We start from the raw sequence: 17,348 nt of genomic DNA on the forward strand, positions 1-17,348 counted from the left end.
TGCCCCGTCTGCGTAAAAAAATTCTAAACAGTGTGTTCTCCTTTTCAATGATTGAGTCTCATTCGTCTTCATTCTTTAATCGCTTAGTTGCTGGTTTTATAAATAGTTTTGTTTATGAACTTACAACACCTGTCGCATCACATAAACAGTATACGCCGTGCTTACCTTGTCACTAACGCTTCACTTTTGCACACCACGCTCATTGTGCGTGTGCGCAGTGCAGTGAAGCCAGAATGTGACACTTTGGTGCAAAGAACCTGATTAATGGTGGCTCTCTGAATGTCTGTTTTTTTTTTTGTCTCCTTGTTTACATTGCAACACCATTTCTAGTTTCCACACTAATAATAATATTCACCGAGAATTTCTGCATGTTTCGCTCCAAATGATCATAAGCTCAGTTTTGTGTGCCCCAAATTTGCTCCGAAACACAGTCCTGCTCCAAATCTGCTGCAACATAGACTTTTTATTGCTTCGGAAATCGCTACAAATTGTAAACTGACTGGATTGCCACTGAGTATGTTTCCTTCTTTAAAACAACCAAAAGATGCAAAAAAAAATACCCATTGACAATCTAGGCACCGAGAAATCCGTGATTTAGAGTTGTAACCTCAGTACGAATATTTCTTGATCTGGGAAGCTTTTATTTTTTAAGATTCGTAAGCCCTTTCGTTGCGACTTCAACGGTAATAAACTTTTCTCCGTTTCACCTATAGTGTACGGAGCAACTTGTTATTAAAAACGCTACACGGCAACCAACATCTTTTCTAGTAAGGGTGTACGTATGAGTAAGGATTCAAAGACGGTATAGATCGAGACTTGAAAAGACAGATCGGAGCTTTATGAACTGAATTAATGCTACCTGCAGGCGTGTCTCCCATCGCTCAATCCAATGCTCCAACGCCGTCTATTCTTATACACACAGCGGCGAATGAAGCACACGTGCTCCTACTCCGCCTCCTGTCGTGACTGGCTACCCAGCTTGTAGCGCGAATTTGTTGTTACCATCATCACTCCGAAAACGAGAGCAGAAAAGAGGAGTGGGAGAGTTATGGGCGCACGATCAGAAGAACAAACATCCAGGAACAAGGAGGGGCAAGCAGCGCGTAATCAAGGGCGCATCGAGGTTTGAAAAAAAAGAAGCGCGTTTGCGTATCGACCGAGGAGACCCGCTCGCAACGCTATTCCCTTCTCCTCTGCGGGCGACCCCGCCGCGACGGCGGAAGTGAGCGTCCGCGTTTCCCTACCGCAGCGGATCTGAGCGAGACCCAGCAGGGGGCAGCACCACCCGGGCCGCCGCCAGGCTGATTGACCACTTCCTGAGCCGCGGGTTGGCAGGTGCTCCCTCTATCCGCTGCGCCGGAGGCACCCCAGCGAAGGCTCGTGCGTTAATGTGACGTCACTGGCGTGGCTGCAAGGCGGTCGGCTGAGTCCTCGCGGTCGGACGCAGAAGCTCCGCTGCGCGAAAACTTCTTTCTCCACAGCTCTGCGCAAACTACGCAGAAGCCGCGGGAGGAAAGACTCGCACGACCACCCAAAAGAGCGAACGAGGGCGGCGGGCGAAGAAAGCGGAGATGCTACGCGCCCAGCGCACCGGGCACTCGAACTCGACGTATTCACTATTTGCACATTCTCACGCGCACGCACAGACACACGTACGCACACTGCGCGATGTGTAAACCCAAAATTGGCGCGCGCTGTGCTAGGGGTGCAAGTGAAAACCGCCTCTCGCCTTCTAGTAAGCGTGTAGTTGAGGAATGAAGAATGACACGCGAAGGAGGAAGGGAACAAGCCGGGCAGGGGCGAACGTGGGAGCGGGTATAAATCATTTTCGTTCGCCCTCTCGCCTGCTCCTCCGATTTTGCTTCTGCCCTTCCTTTCTAGAAACTTTCTCGGTGGCCGAGCGCGCTCGCGGTGGCGACGTGGCGGCAATCTTTTGCGCGCAGCGGGGCGTGTATATGCGCGGTGCCCATCACAATGGCGTCGGAGCGAGTTCGGTCGAAGAAAGGCCCTTGGCGGCGGACGCGAGCCGGACATCCCCAGCCACCGGCCAGAAATCGATGCGGCTCTCCCTCACCTCCTCCTGGTTCCCTCTTGATTCCCTTCTTACTTTCTTCCTCCTCGTGCAGCGCTGTGGGCTTTGGCAAGACGGAAAGTAGAGTGGGAGTACGCGAACGTGGCAGCCGACGGGATCTCTCTCTCTCTCTCTTTCTCTCTCTCTCTGTAGGCATAGTCGTGGCTCCCAGCTTGCTCCCCAGCTTGCTCCCAGCTTCCCCAGCTTACCGTGGGGAGCCCCGTTCTGCTCTCGGAGAGGCAATAACCCCATTCCCCCGCTGGTGCTAAGCCGAATGCTTGACGGCGGAGGGAGACCACGTCGGAATTTTCACTCCAGTATATTGTGGAAAGGGCATAGCTTCCCTCGCACCCGTTCGAGTAGAACGTGGCAGCCGGGGAGACTTTGGGGAAACATGTGACCCGACAGAATGAGTGAGTGGCACGTGGCTATCAAAAGGGTTAAGAGGGAACTTTTAGCGCTGAAAGGATTACATGACGAGGAAGGTATTTTGTAACCTAGGTTCCAAAATGCTTTCGTATACAGCGACGTGCAGCGTGATAGTACTACAAGAAGTCGTATTCGTGGGGTTGGTGGTGGGTTACGTGGCTCATTTGGTTGTGCCTATGGAAGGAACGTGCCCCTGAAAAAAAAAAAAACTTTTTTTCATTCAGTGATAGGTGCTATTGCTATTATATCAGGCCACGCTGCAGGAGTGGAAGGGAGCGACGTATAAGTGCCTTTGTGACCATAATGCTGTTATTGGCTCGTTACGGCAACTGGTAACCGAAGTATACCGTATGCCATACGTTTACTATAACTATAACCGAATTAGAGTTCATAAATATACGCTCCTCCAGTTTATATCTAACACGGCATCACGAAACAATCGCAGGGTGCTGAAGTGTGTGCATTTTTATGTTCTCGCGCACTCGTGTCGCCCAGCACGTGTATTTAAAAGAAAATCACACACATAAAGTTGTGCATAAGGGAAAGGCAATATCGCGCAATTGAGCATCCTTAGACGTCTTGTGATCAACTGTGTGCCGTCTTCTGCATACCCATCACGCTATAACCATACTATGCAAGCTAAATGTTGAATTTGATTTGCTCTGATTTCCCTATATATAAAGAGAAAGGCTTCAACATTTACCGGTAAAAAGGCGTGTCTCTGAGTTCACCTCGTAACATCGATTCCTTGAGTACTTATAGTTGCTGAACCTTGTTGTGCCATTTGCAGTTTTACAAACAAGCTTACCGCTTTTTAGCGTCTACGTGCAAGAAGCATGTACTAAACTATGGTTTGCTCACTCTTAAGGAAATCGAAAAAAAAAGAACAGCAGAATACATGAAATTCGTGAGAAAAACGGAACATTATCACCGAGCTTTGAAGTAGGCTAAGTGGATATACTGGTTATCCTCCTTGGATGCTTGTACCCATGAAATAAAACTATCGGTAGAGAAAATTACGCTGAAGAAATATATTCATGTGCTTATCGGCTTAGGTGTTTTTCTGCAACACTTCAGGACTCGTGTTCGATTCCCAGTAACATCTGGCGTATTTGGAAGAAGTGCAATAACACTTTTGTACTTAGATCTATAGCTGCATGTTAATCTAAAGTCTCCAAGTCTCCGCGTGTCTCGTAATAACAGAATGGTTTTGGTGAGTAAACCTAATCATTTGTGGCGATGTTCAAACTAGTAGTACTACAAGTGGCACTACTATACGAGGTCTGCAGTTTACACCAAAAGCATATGCACATGTGTAGAGACGCTATATTAATTGGTCCATTTCGGCATTCATTAAAACCACATTCGGCGTTACACAGAGTAAACATTGAACTCAATCAGAACTTCATAATTCAGCAGCGCTGAAATTTCTTTCTTTCTTTCTTTCTTTCTTTTTTTCTTTCTTTCTTTCTTTCTTTCTTTCTTTCTCTCTTTCTTTCTTTCTGGACGTATCGCGCTGCATAGCGTGCAGTAGAGAATGCACCACAATAGGTTATTTTTAGATAATCGCCAGCCGCGCCCTCAAAACTTAGAAAAATATACGAATAGTCCTTGAACATAATTGAACTGTATGAGACACTCGAAGACGACGTGATAGCTGTAGTTAAATGAATGAGATTATAAAATTTCAGCGTGTCCCGTTACACCGCAACATTTCCGAACATTTCGCAAATCCAAGTGACAATATACATAGTTTCACACAGTGAAGTCTGCAGCCTAACACGCTGTTAAAATAGATATCTTTTCGTCACAACAAAAATTTATTTCGCTAGGTCTAACGCCTGAAAACTTTGAGTTATATTTTTTTATAATCGTGTGGGAAACTCTCATTCCTTCAAATCTGAGTGCCAGCAGTACATTTCAAGTGGTATCACATCGCCTAAATGCAACATGGGCTTACGCAGCGTTTCCTATACATGAGAAAGAGTGTCCTTGTGTACAGCCCGCGGTGTTCTCGTGGCCATCCGGGCATAGGGGAGTATCGTTTGCTTCTAGGAGAATGTTAAAGCCAAATAAGGCCCGTATTCACAAACGAAATTTATTTTTAGCTTATGACTTGAGCAATCTATCGGCGCTTAGCGCGCTTCACAGAGAAATCTTGTACTTTAGCAAACGTATATAGGCACCCAGCTGCCCGAAAGGGAAGTAGAGCTAGTGGCTGCTTTAAGGCCTTCTTTCGCTGTTTTCTCGCCTAACAAAATGGCCGACTATTCCGGAAGTCTTGCCGACATCACAGATATTGCTTGCGGTGTCGAAGAAATCACACAGTATGAAGCATATCGTTACGTGCCGGCGTTAATCCCAGTTCTCAGGGATCGGCAAAATTTGCTTGTGCTTCAACGGTCACTCATCTCCATTTAGCGATGCACTATCTGGCGTACCACAAGGCAGCTTTCTGGACCCCTTGGTGTTCGTCATCTACATAAATCACCTGTCGTCGAACATCAACCACTAGATTGCTAGAACATGACTGCATCATTTAACGCAATATCCGTTCACCCGCAGATCACCTGACGCTTCAAGGCGATCTCGATCAAGTAACAACTTGGTGCAAATTTAAACAAATGTCACTTAACACAGGCAAGTGTCAGTTGATGACATTCAGCCGCATAAAGAGTAACTCCTCCTTCAATCATTCACTGAAGAATACCATGGCGTCCCATGCCTGTTTGTATAATACCTCGGTGTTCGATTCTCTTGTAATCTCTGCTGGGCATCTCATATACAAAAAGTAACAGCTAAAACATCACGCACATTAGACGATTTGAAACGTTATCTATGTGGAACTCCTGCAAGTAACCGTAAGCTCGCATATCAAACATTTGTTCGCCAGCAGTTAGAGTACGCATCACCCACTTGGTCACCCCATCAGGCTTACCTAATTAATTCCATTGAAGTTGTTCAAAATCACGCAGTACGCTCGATTTCCAGAAATTGCAACAGTCCCTTCAGCGTAACTACCAATAAATTATCACTTTCTCTTCCTACATTGTAATCACGCAGATTAATAGCTTTGCTTTGCCTGTTTGATGAGATTGTCCACAGTGCCAATCACTCAATAGTATACTTCTCGCCAAAGTTTTCCACACGTCTCATCGTTTGAATGACCCACTGAGCTTCCGACACATTTCAGGTGGAATTGTTGCATTCAATTCATTCGCTTTGCTGCAAGCCATTATTCGCTGGAATGGTCTTCCAGAGCACATCGTCATCATTCAAAATGCAGCAAATTTTAGGACCAAGGTTACAACCATCTTTTCAAATTGAAGTGTTATTATACGTATTGTATAAGGACGTTTTTTTCTTATCTTTATCCTTTTTTACAGTGTTCGGTACTATATAATAGTCAACTGTCACTTATGCCGTTCATTGGGGAGGCAATCGCCGGGCTAATTCCAAGGGCACCCCGAACTGCATCACGAAAACACGGACAGTTTATAAGTTGTCCTATTTGGCACACCAAACAGGAGCCGAGAGTTGATAAACAGAAATATATTCTCAAACACGGAAATCAAACAACACACAAATATGCACTCTCGGCAATAGTCCAATACAATATGTCACCACACCAAATAACGGGCTACACAGTACAGATACACTCAAAAGAACGGACAAAAACAGCAATACGCACTTCAGTGCAATCACATGCATCAAACAACCAAGCCACTTAGAGACTAAAGAAATTCGTAAACTTATTCAGTCCAAAGTTCTTGGAACAAAGTTTGAATGACACTCTTCCAGGAATCACTCACTCAGAGTCCAGCTCTGTTGTCGATCCGCTGCCCCTGAAGTTTCTCTTCCAGAAAATCTCGCGTCTTCAAATGTCTGCACTCCGAGCACCAAACTTCTTCGCCGGTAACACGTCGGCTTCGCACGCGCTGCTGCTGCAAACGCGTCTTCGCTCGATGGCGGTAAACACACTCTCTTCTGCTTGTAGCACCAGCCTTCACCCTTCAGGTGGAAACCCTCTTCCTCGCCGGCTTTGTCACTGACGACAAAAGCCTTCGCCCAGCGGAGGGACAACTCTACGCACACTGGCGCAAACTTCTTTCCTCTCCTGTCTGCGCACACTGGCGTAAACTGTCTTCATCTCCTGCTTTGTCATTAAGGACAAAAGCCTTCGACGACACGGTGGAAAGACTCTATACGCACACTTGCGCAAAACTTCCTTCATCCCCTGCTTACGCACACCGGCGTAAACTGTCTTCATCTCCTGATCACCACTCTCCACTGCTCGCTTAAATACCTTCGCGTTAGGCTCTAGGCGTTTTTTATCGTTTCGCGGGTGTACTGCACAGCCAAGGCTGGGGAAAGGGCGAGCCTTTACGAGAACAATCTGCGACACGTGACGCAACTCTGCATCACCACGACCCTCTCCTTCGAGATTTTTCCAGGGCCGATGCGTGGAGGTTCGGGTCGGCGAAACTGCGCCTCCGAGGGGGCGATGGTGTGCCCGAGGAGTCCTTTGATGTTTGTTTTCTTTACCGCTGGCTTCGGAGTGACTCTCTGGCACCTGGTATCATCACCGTTGCCTGAATTCGGCGGCGCGCTTTCCTGAGCGCTTGTTTGTGGCATCAACAAGCATTCTATAATTAAGCTCTTATGCTCCTGTAAATATCACCAATACTTTATGTAATCCCCCTCACACAATACTTCAACGTCGGCGCCTGTGAGACCATTTGAATGAATGAATGAATGAATGAGTTTGACGAAACAAGTGTGAAAAATTAGGCAAATCCCACGATCTGTGGTAATTGGTTTTATGCGAAGCAGCCGGCCAGTGATTGTCTAGGCGGCATTTTTTTTTCTGCTTTGAGCCAGCCGTTTGGAGGTGGATCGACGTGTCTTCGTAAGTTGAGTGATTGGGCGTACATCATTGGCTTATTAGGAACGTTGATTACTCTCCATGGCATTTAAAGGGAAACTTGTGGTTTGACGTAACATCAACACTTGCGTAAGGCTATGGATGTCTATATATTATCGAAAGAAAGTCTATTTCATGCTGTGTTTTTGTGAATTTCATTCGTGAGAAATTTCGTAACATTCGTTAGCGTATTCCACCGGGGTCTATCAACGCTGAATACAGCTAGCTGAACTATAGGAACACTCATGTAATGTTTATTGAACTTCCATGAAAGCAGAGTCAACACTTCGAGCAGTATTGACGTTAACCCGGTGTGACGACTGTAAGATAAGAGTAAATATTGTCTCGTTCCGTGAGACAGCTGCTCAGAAGATACGTCAGATCTTACCGTGTACTGCGAAGATTAAGGGACGTCACCTATAAAGTCGTCTCAGGCCCCACTGTACAAAGCGTCGCCAGCACCGACCCGCACCTGTCCACGTAGTACGCAAACCGTAAAAGCGAGTGACTCTTCCAGGCGGTACGTGTCGCGGCACCCACACCGATTCACCCAACTGTCAGAGGCACTGTCGTTTCTATACAAAGCGATGTTATGCACGAATGGCAGACTCGCCTATATAGCATCGGGTCGATGCTCGTTTAGGAGGAGGCAAATGCCGCGCCCAAAGTATGCAGACTATGAAGACGATGCGCGCTCCGAGTCTTCAGCAACGAGACATCGACCGAAGAAAAAGTTGTGTTTGCGTTGATGTTTTTGCTTTTGCTGCTGCATGAAAACAGGCCGTTTGCTCTATATGGCTAAACATCTCTTTGTTCTGCTTATGGTGTACCACGACACCACGTAATGTTTATTGCCGTGTTATAAAATTAAATAGCCAGAGAGAAGAAGAAATCGACTAGATCTATTCAGCCTACAACGTGTCTTAAGATAAAAGTGTTTGTCACCTTTAGCACAGAGAGTATGAATGAGTTGGTTCACGAGTCGAAGCTAGTTATGTTGTGAAAAAGTTACGCACTGCGTTATGACCTTATAATAATTCGGTGTATTTGCCTACACAACTGTGCTTATGTAAGTATCGTAACGAGCCCCGCCGCGGTGGTCTAGTGGCTAAGGTACTCGGCTGCTGACCCGCAGGGCGCGGGTTCGAATCCCGGCTGCGGCGGCTGCATTTCCGATGGAGGCGGAAATGTTGTAGGCCCGTGTGCTCTGATTTGGGTGCACGTTAAAGAACCCCAGGTGGTCTAAATTTCCGGAGCCCTCCACTACGGCGTCTCTCATAATCATATAGTGGTTTTGGGACGTTAAACCCCACGAATCAATCAAGTATCTTAACGAAAATTTCCAACTACTTGCCTGCATGGGTGCAGCTGTGAGTGTTTGTGATTTTTATACTGAGTGTACATGCCTTATTTGTCTGCGGGAGATTTTATACAATTTTGTGACGTCGTTTTATTTCCGTTCGTTAATGGCATTGCAATAGCCGGTGGTAAACGTCATCCTTTGTTTGCTTCGTGAGCAAATAAAAATTTCACTAATAATAGAAACAGTAACAGCCGTTAGATGAAAGCCGTTCGGACTTCGCGGTTCACGGGAGAAGCAAAAGCATGCGCACATGCTGTGGTGCTACCGTCTGTACGATTATCTCCTCATCTGAACTTTTATCTTGTATCTGCATATACTACGTGTGACTGGCGTAAATATACGTGGAAGATACTGTCCGTCTCTATACAGCCACTGCCTCTCAGAGTATCTGACGTTTATTGGGCCCTTTGCGGGACAATGGATCCAGTTTTCAGATAATCCAGGCTTAATTTACTTGGGTTTCTAAAATTGTGGGCTTTGACAGTCATGTTCAATATGCGATTACACACAATTTCCTTCTTTCTTTTATCCTGTAGCGTTGACTTTCTCCTCTTTTGCATTAAATCATTCCACAAGCATTCATATCTGTCGGTCCAAACTTATTTTGTCTGTGTTCTTCGGTACTGCGTTTTTTATTCATACGCCACGGAAATGAGCTTAATATAATAATATCAAGGGTTTTGCGCCCCAAAACGAAGACGTGATTGTGAGAAACGCCGTAGCGGAGGGCTCCGAAAATTTCGACTGTCTGTTGTTCTTTACCGTGCACGGAAATCGCACAGTATACACGGCCCTCCACGATTTCGCCTCCGTTGAAATGCGACCACCGCGGCCGCGGCATCGAACCCGCGACCTTTGAGTCAGCAGCCGAGCACATTAGCCACTGTTCCACCGAGGAGCACGTGGAAATGAGCGTAGGTCATCCTTTAGGCGAGACCAAAATCTTTTTCTCTTAGTTGTAAATTGGGCTCCACACAAGCGTATATACATGCAAAGAAACGACGAGCACAGGTGTTTTCTTTTGTTTGTTTTTTTGCCTTCGCAACTTGATGATAACGTTGCACTTTTGGGTAATGTCTGCGCTTTATTGCTTCAACCATCACAACGTTAGTATCCTATTGCTTCTCCTGTCTCGACAGCGACCCTCCCGCAGAGTACCATGACATGTATTGAGCCTTTATCGGGGCAACAAAGCAATCATCAAAACAAAAAAGAAAGGATATAGACTGGTGGTACAAAGAGAAAATAAATTATTGCTTGGATCATGATTGGATGTCCTGGATAGTAAAGTCGATGTGTTGCAAGTACTTTGCAATATATTTTGGTGAACACAGCCCTAATTAACTGTTTATTACTGATATTACTGTTTTTCTCCATAAAATTACGTTTATTTGTTGATGAACCAATCTCAAAATCACCTTGTCTTGCGATTACAAGCGTGCATACGATGCTTTTAGTTATTGATTTTGTTTCCTTTTCTTTGTAATCATTGGCTGAATACTGATTTCATGATTTTGTCACAGCCGACTGTAAATTAAGCCTGCCTTCCCATGCCTTCAAATCTCCATAAAAAGTGTATATGAGATATACAATAATGATTTAGATAATCTAAGTTTCTCCATAAGCACGACCCACGTCCTACCCACTTATCTTCAGCAATACTATGAGCTTTGGCTGGATTCACGTTTATACCCACGTCTACTCTCGGTACGCATTCTAAAGCAGTGTCGTTCCTTCACCTTTCAATATTTATTGATAACAGGCGCGAATTACCACAGGGGGGCGTGCCTTGACCTTCACCCTGCGATCGCTTACGAGGAAGTTCCTGGTAAATACATCTTACGTTGTCATCTCTGTCAAGAAAGATGACCTCACTGGTTTGCAAGCACCCATAACCAGTGTCCGCATGTACTTTATCAAAAGGAGCCTGGAAGAGCACGACTATGTGAGATATTGGTGTTAAGGAGATTTGACACCATGGTCGGAAAAGCATATTCTAGACTAACAAACTCATGAGTCGACTCACTCAAATTCGCTAACACTCGGATCGAGCCGTGAGTCTCAGTTTGAGTAAGTCCGGGAGAGTAATGTTTTGGTGAGTACAGTTGAAGAAAAATTTCCGTGATTATGAGTCCGAGTGAGTCCGGCTAAGGAAAAATTTGGTGAGTCCGAGTGAGCCCTGAACGCAAAATATACTTCATCAGTGAGTCTGAGCGAGCTCCGCAAGTTTCGACGACATATGCCCAGACGATCTTCTTTGATAAATGTTAGCCCCAGCGTAGCTCGCAATTCTAAGTGTGTACGTATACGCATATACACCGAGCTCGTAATAGACGCTTCGGACAACGGGCTGATGCCGTACGGAGCCTTCCTCTTCCCAGCGCGCACTTCACTTTCGCCGCTCCCTTGGAAAACTCGGGCGCACCACGCTCGGCTCTCGCGTATACTACTTACTATACGGTCACGCGTTGCGCAGCTGTTTTTCAGAACGCTGCAGCTTCCAGAGGCGCAAGCGCGCGGAACGGATTTTCGTCCGGCTCGCGCGTGCGTGTGGCAATGTTTATTCACGTTCTCATTACTATACATGAGCGCTCTCCTCCCTACCCTCCTCCTCTCCTCTGGGAGGAAAGAAAAAGAGGGAAAGAAAACAAACGCTCACTCACAGCGACCTTTCGCTGCGCTCGCTCGTGGGCCGCCGCCCCCTATTCCGGCTAGGCCCTGGACTACGGACTGCTGCTCCCTGGAAGTAGGTATTACCACGTGTGCATATGCTACAGTTAGCACATATATGCGCGAGCGGTCGCTAGTTACAGCATCCGTATTCTACAGCGCGACGCAATCCTGTGGTGATTCCTCTTCTATTTCTTTCTTTCTTTCTTTCTTTCTTTCTTTCTTTCTTTCTTTCTTTCTTTCTTTCTTTCTTTCACAGTTTACCGATAAAACCCTCAGAAGCCTCGCTTTACTCATCATCATTTACTCCGTGGATATACTGTAACTTTTTTTAAATCTTTTTTTTTTGTGTCTGTCTATTTTTATCTCTTTCTTTCTATTTATTGTTGTCTTTTTTCAATTTTTCTGTCTGTTCTTTCTTTATTTCTCTCTGTTTTTTCTTTATAAGCCTTTCATTCTTGCTGTCTGTCTCTATGTGTTCCTTAATTCACTTGCGTTTTTTTCTGTTTCGTTGTTCCTTTATTTTTCTTTCTATCTCTCTTTATCTCTATGTGCCAGTTCTGTCCTCCTCTTTTCCCTCCTATTCGCCATTTGTTCAATACGTGTCTTCTTTGCCACACTGTACTATACAATGCTCACGCTGTGCTCTTATAGCGTGCCCGGATAGCCGAGAGGTTGAGGCACTCGCCTTCGGATCATGGGGGTGACCTGCTTCAAATCTCGCCTCGCCAGGGAACTTTCATCAATAATTTGTCTCTTTCTTTATATCTATATCTTTCTCTCCTTCGTTTCTTCTCTCTGTACTCGTTCTCACACCCACCAGAGTTATTGCATCTCACGCCGGACAAAGTCGGCGCTCGTGTTCTGGGGGCAAAGCAGACGAGGGAGCAGAGAGAGAAGAAGAGGTCCAAGAGGGCGCGTGCCGGCTCATAATGATGATTTCCTATCTATTTCGCACGGCAATTTCCGATCATAACAGTTCTGCTGTAAAAACTTATACAGTTTGTTGTACATCTTTCACTACCGATTGTGCATGAGAATAGTTATAGCTAGTAACAGTGCCAACACTTTAGAATGAGATAAGTCAACAGTGCGTGAGCTTGGGCGATCTCGTAGTTTTTAACAAATCCACACTTTCTAAACGCATCTGTGAGACAACTGTTTAAGAAAGAATGCTGGACGGGCATAGTCTTTGCTTTGAGAGATAGGAGACAAAAATGAATATACGCGCTTGTCTTTGTGTGGACATGGCGGGCTGCAGCTTCGTCTGGCCTTTTGCGCATGCGTGCACGGAACCTTATGCTTCTATGACTGTGGCGCGGCTCGTCTTGCCCGTCCCTTCTCACCGTCATCTGAAACAGAAAACACACAATGTGTGGTTTGGAGAACCACTTTCGGCTAAACTGTGCACCTCCCGATGTAAAAATGCTATTATACGATCGACGATCTATAGACGCACGTGTACATGCACTTTCGTCACCAGACTCGACCTATATCAGTTGTTGCTCTAGCTAATCGCCGCCCTTTGACAGTGAAGCTGTTAAATGGAAATTAAAAAAAAAACGGTTTTCGTACGATAAAGTGGCCATTGGCACAACAACAGCAGTCAACAATTCAGCACCTCACAAAGACACGTATACTTGCAAAGAACAATGGAGTGCTGGTTGCCGAAACGTGCGTCGGCTATGACGTACGTAGTTTGTAGCAGTAATAAGCTGGAATACAAAGAGGTATACGCAAAAAAGTCTGGGGCATGTAGCGAGAAAATAGCACCTTCGTGAGACAGCAAAGCCACGGGTACAAACAAAATAGCGAATCTATAGCATTTAACTTCCAAACATTCAGAGGAAGGACTTTATACATTTAGCGTCACTTTAGTTAAAGCTCCAATGGGAATACATCTCGTCGGTAATTGTTACTAATTCATTGGTGATCCCCACCAAGGAAACTCAAGACGCTCGATTTTATTATTATTATTATTATTATTATTATTATTATTATTATTATTATTATTATTATTATTATTATTATTATTATTATTATTATTATTATTATTATTATTATTATTATTATTATTATTATTATTATTATTATTATTATTATTATTATTATTATTATAAGCCGTTGCCACAGCAACACATGCGCGTTACAAAGGGTGAAAATGCACCTCTCAGGGCATTGGGAGACCCAGCATATTGTAGACCTTGCGGTACGTATTGCATCCTTCGCCGTGGAAGTCTGAGCCGATGCTCGCGTTGGAGGCGCGCATGAAGACGTGCAGCGGCTGCTCTTTCGTAAATGCGGGCCACCCGCCGCTTCCAGGCAGCGTCGGATTCCTGCGCACAAGAAACCGCGCGTTAACCGTATATATGACAAATACCCAGGACTCGTGTTCAGGAATACGTCTGTCGCTAGAATCATTCTTAAGACAAATTTTAGCCAATCGGTATGCTGGGAATGTCATCAGAGAAGCCTGCTAGCCAATGCATGGGCATGAGAAGATTCGAGTAGAAACCGTTGCGAAATTCGTTCCCTTACGCAGGTAGGGGGGGGGGGGGACCATAGTTTAGTGGGGAAAGAAAGGAACAGAGCACACGCGCCGAGAGTATTTTTCTTAGCACAGGATGACATGTCTGTGCGTGGTTCACGAAGCTTTTGTCGTGCTCTGCAATAACGCCCTCGGTTCAAAAAGACATAGCGATGCGAATGGACAGTGTCGTAAATGGAGCGACAACCAATCTTTATGGTACCTGTTTTCTTCTGCGCAATGAAAAGGTAACCCGTAATGTTCCAGCCTTATCACTGGTCGTCGCGCAGGTTCTGCAATAATCTCGAGTGTTCGCTTCTGGCGCCCAATTTTAACAGAACGATCTACCATAATCGTGAACCTTCTCGAACCAAGTGGAGCGCAGTTTGCGCGGAGAATTCCTGCATGACAGGCTTTGTGGGCAAACACCGAATGAAACAAAAGTGAAAACGAGAAACGCACCTGGCATTATAAATACTGTTGAGACCGCAAAAAAAAATGTTGTTCAGGTTTGCGACTATAACTCATGGTTCTTTCAATTCCACCTAGGATCTAATTACATGTTCTGGACAGTTGTTTGGGCCTATGAAACTAAAGCTTATCAATATTATCGAGAATAGGATTTCATCATTGAGTGATTATATTGTTCGATTGAATTGTATACAATAGAAAATCAAGGGAAGAAAAAGAAGAAGGAAATAATAAAGTACAAATAAAAGGAAGCTTGGGCATACCCTGTGTTGACGTACGAGCCGATGAGTTGCATACAGGTTTTGCTGTGCTCGCGGTCAGCGTTCGAGTAACGCTCGGGGAATCGGAACGGCATTCCGAACGTGAACTGAAGGTCCGCAAAGTGAGTGGAACCCATCCAGGAGGGCCAGAAGCCACGCTCGTAACGATAATCGTACAAATAAAAGTACACAAGACGGTTCGTCTTGGCGAACGCCTCCGCGTAGAACTTAGTCGGACAGAAGGCGAGGAAGTCGCCCAGAATGCCCATTAACGCGTTCAGGTTCCCGCTGTAGTCCGAGAGGCCGGAAACTCGGCGCATGTACTCGTCAATCAAGAACGACCGTGTCTCTCCGGGCAAGTAGCCAAAGTATTGGTTCGTCAAAAGGTCTACCACCTCTGGTTTTGTCAGCTTGGGCGCCGACGTGGAGTTTATGAAAGACGGCACTCGGAAGTAGAGGAAAACGCCGCCTTCCTCCGTCGTTGCTCCCGCGAGGATGCTCTCGAGAGGAATGAACAGGCCCCTGGAAATGGCGTCCACTTCCGGTAGCGGAAGGTAATCATCGCCGTGCGAAGGCGTGAAGGTCACTATCTCCTTGTGAAACTGCGTGTCTTCTGCGTCGATGATCTTGTGCACGGGCGCCGAGCGTAAGCACTCGACCACCTGCTCGGGATGCGTCTTCGACGAGGGTTTGGACTCGTCCAGGCAGCCCACGTGTCTGGCGATGTGGTCTGCGTACTCGTGGCCCACCGCATTCTGCGGCGGTACCAGCCAGTAGTTGCTTCCGCTTGCCATTATAGCACGATGAATCAGACCGGCGTTGCGAGGCGAGACGAGCTGCGCGCCGATGCCGATAGAACCCGCACTTTCGCCGTACACAGTCACTCGGCCAGGGTCGCCCCCGAACCGGGCGATATTGTCGCGCACCCAAAGAAGACAGAGGTGCTGGTCCCACAAGGCATAGTTACCGCTCGACGAGCCTGGGCCGGTGTAGAGAAATCCCAGAGAGCCGAGCCTGTAGTTGATTGATACCACGACGATGTCGCCCACCGCGGACAAGGCCTTACCATCGTAGAGGACTTGGGATGCGGTTCCAGTCCGATAACCTCCTCCATGTATCCAGACAAGAACGCCCAGTGGCTTGGGTCTACCTAGTGGACTCCAGACGTTGAGGTAGAGACAGTCCTCGCTAACTTGGTCCCTTTTTACAAGCCATGGGGACGGTGGGAACGAACCGTTGGCTTGGGCGCAAGGGCTTGCGAAGTTCAGGGCGTCCAAGGTCGTCGGATGCCACGGTTTGGCCGGAAGCGGCTTGCGGAAGCGTAGCTCACCGACGGGCGGTTCTGCGTACGGTATGCCCAGGTACGTCGCCACATTCACACCGCCCACGTTCTCTATGAGGCCCCTCACGTGTCCGTTGAGCGTTTCGGTGGTGATATGCCGACCTGCTGTGACACCGGCTGCGGTGACGCACAGCGCGAAAAGCCCCGCTGAGGCCACCGACAGCATGGTTGACTGTCGTGTCTATCGTCCTTGTATCTACGAACAGCCGCGCGACTTTATATATAACCTCTCGGCTGCATCCTTGACATGAGGAAGGGCAGGACGCTTCGACAAGGCCATGAAGTTAACGGTCCGTGTCGCCCTATTAAAATCTTAAGGAGTGTTTGTGTCACAACGCCATCCACGCTTATGGAAGAGCAACGGTGGTTGCGCCAGCGAATGCCACAATCCGTCAAGTTCAAGAAACGTGTAGGTCAATGTCGCACAAGTTTCTATAAAAACAGGCCCAAGTTTGATGCGACACACACGTGCGAAGCCGTCGTCAACCGGCCAGTGTCAGCAGCTCACTGCATCTTATGCGAAAGTTTTAAATAGCTCAGTGCAGGTTTTATGTTTCTTTGACATATCCTCGGCGTTGTAGCTTTATATACGGGTACTCGCAATATGTCGCCGGCTCGGTATTTATCAGTCTGTCTCACCCCAGTCACACCTTTATTTAACACGTAAAAATTGGACAGGCAGTTTGTGCTCACTGAGAGGTGTCACGGACCACTCCTCAGGAATGACGAAAAAAAAAAAAGAAAGGACATCTCTCCATAGCAGGAATCGGTACAACAGGAAAGTGCAATGTGTGCTTGTAGAAGCGCTCTTTTCTGTCCCTATTTCATTGCTTCTGTAGTTACACTGTAACTACTTTTAAGTTGCGCTATTCGTATATTCAGTTATAGAAGTAGTTCGATGTTTACTGATGAAATAAGAGCTTGCACACTGTGCATTAGTGTTTGCCGTGAGATCGAGCAGAGTCGCCACCTGGCGGCAACTCGCTGAAGAGGTGAAGTGTCGATTGCTCCGTGCGTCGCCTGCTAGCCATGTCGTGTTTCTCTGTGCGCGTACGTCATGCACGTTCTCAAAGTTTCGTTTGTCCGGTCATGTCAGCGCGAGTGTAACTGTTTATGCCTGGTACGACGTACGCAAGCATTTGGTCTTGCTCGGCTGCTAATGCATTGCAATAAGATCGTCGAGTGCAACTTTCCAGAGTGCTGTTTATTGTCGTCGTACCTTCCATTCACCAGAATAATTTCAAAGTGGGTACCGCTTTCTGTTTCAAGCACATCGGTAAATGCTCTTCGC

The 17,348-nt window shown here is 46.5% G+C and overlaps 1 protein-coding gene across 1 annotated transcript; it reads right to left on the minus strand.

The window, feature by feature from the left end:
* Positions 1 to 6,036: 6,036 nt before the first annotated feature.
* Positions 6,037 to 16,662, minus strand: LOC119166885 (cholinesterase-like). The gene is made up of 3 exons (XM_075891427.1): positions 14,719 to 16,662; positions 13,625 to 13,793; positions 6,037 to 12,809 (listed from the first exon to the last, which is right to left on the minus strand). Exons 1-2 carry the CDS (start codon positions 16,221 to 16,223, stop codon positions 13,628 to 13,630), a joined length of 1,671 nt encoding a protein of 556 aa, XP_075747542.1. The 5' UTR covers positions 16,224 to 16,662; the 3' UTR covers positions 6,037 to 12,809; positions 13,625 to 13,627.
* Positions 16,663 to 17,348: the final 686 nt, after the last annotated feature.

This window comes from Rhipicephalus microplus, chromosome 1 (assembly GCF_043290135.1).
Source record: "Rhipicephalus microplus isolate Deutch F79 chromosome 1, USDA_Rmic, whole genome shotgun sequence".
NCBI classification, from domain to species: domain Eukaryota; kingdom Metazoa; phylum Arthropoda; class Arachnida; order Ixodida; family Ixodidae; genus Rhipicephalus; species Rhipicephalus microplus.

What these genes read in the sequence shown, in the direction of transcription:
- LOC119166885 (XM_075891427.1), bottom strand. Translation starts at nt 16,223, where the DNA reads ATGCTGTCGGTGGCCTCAGCGGGGCTTTTCGCGCTGTGCGTCACCGCA. An exon ending in GGCTCGTACGTCAACACAGG is followed by an intron (nt 13,794 to 14,718) that starts GTATGCCCAAGC and finishes TCTTGTGCGCAG; the next exon opens with GAATCCGACGCTGCCTGGAA.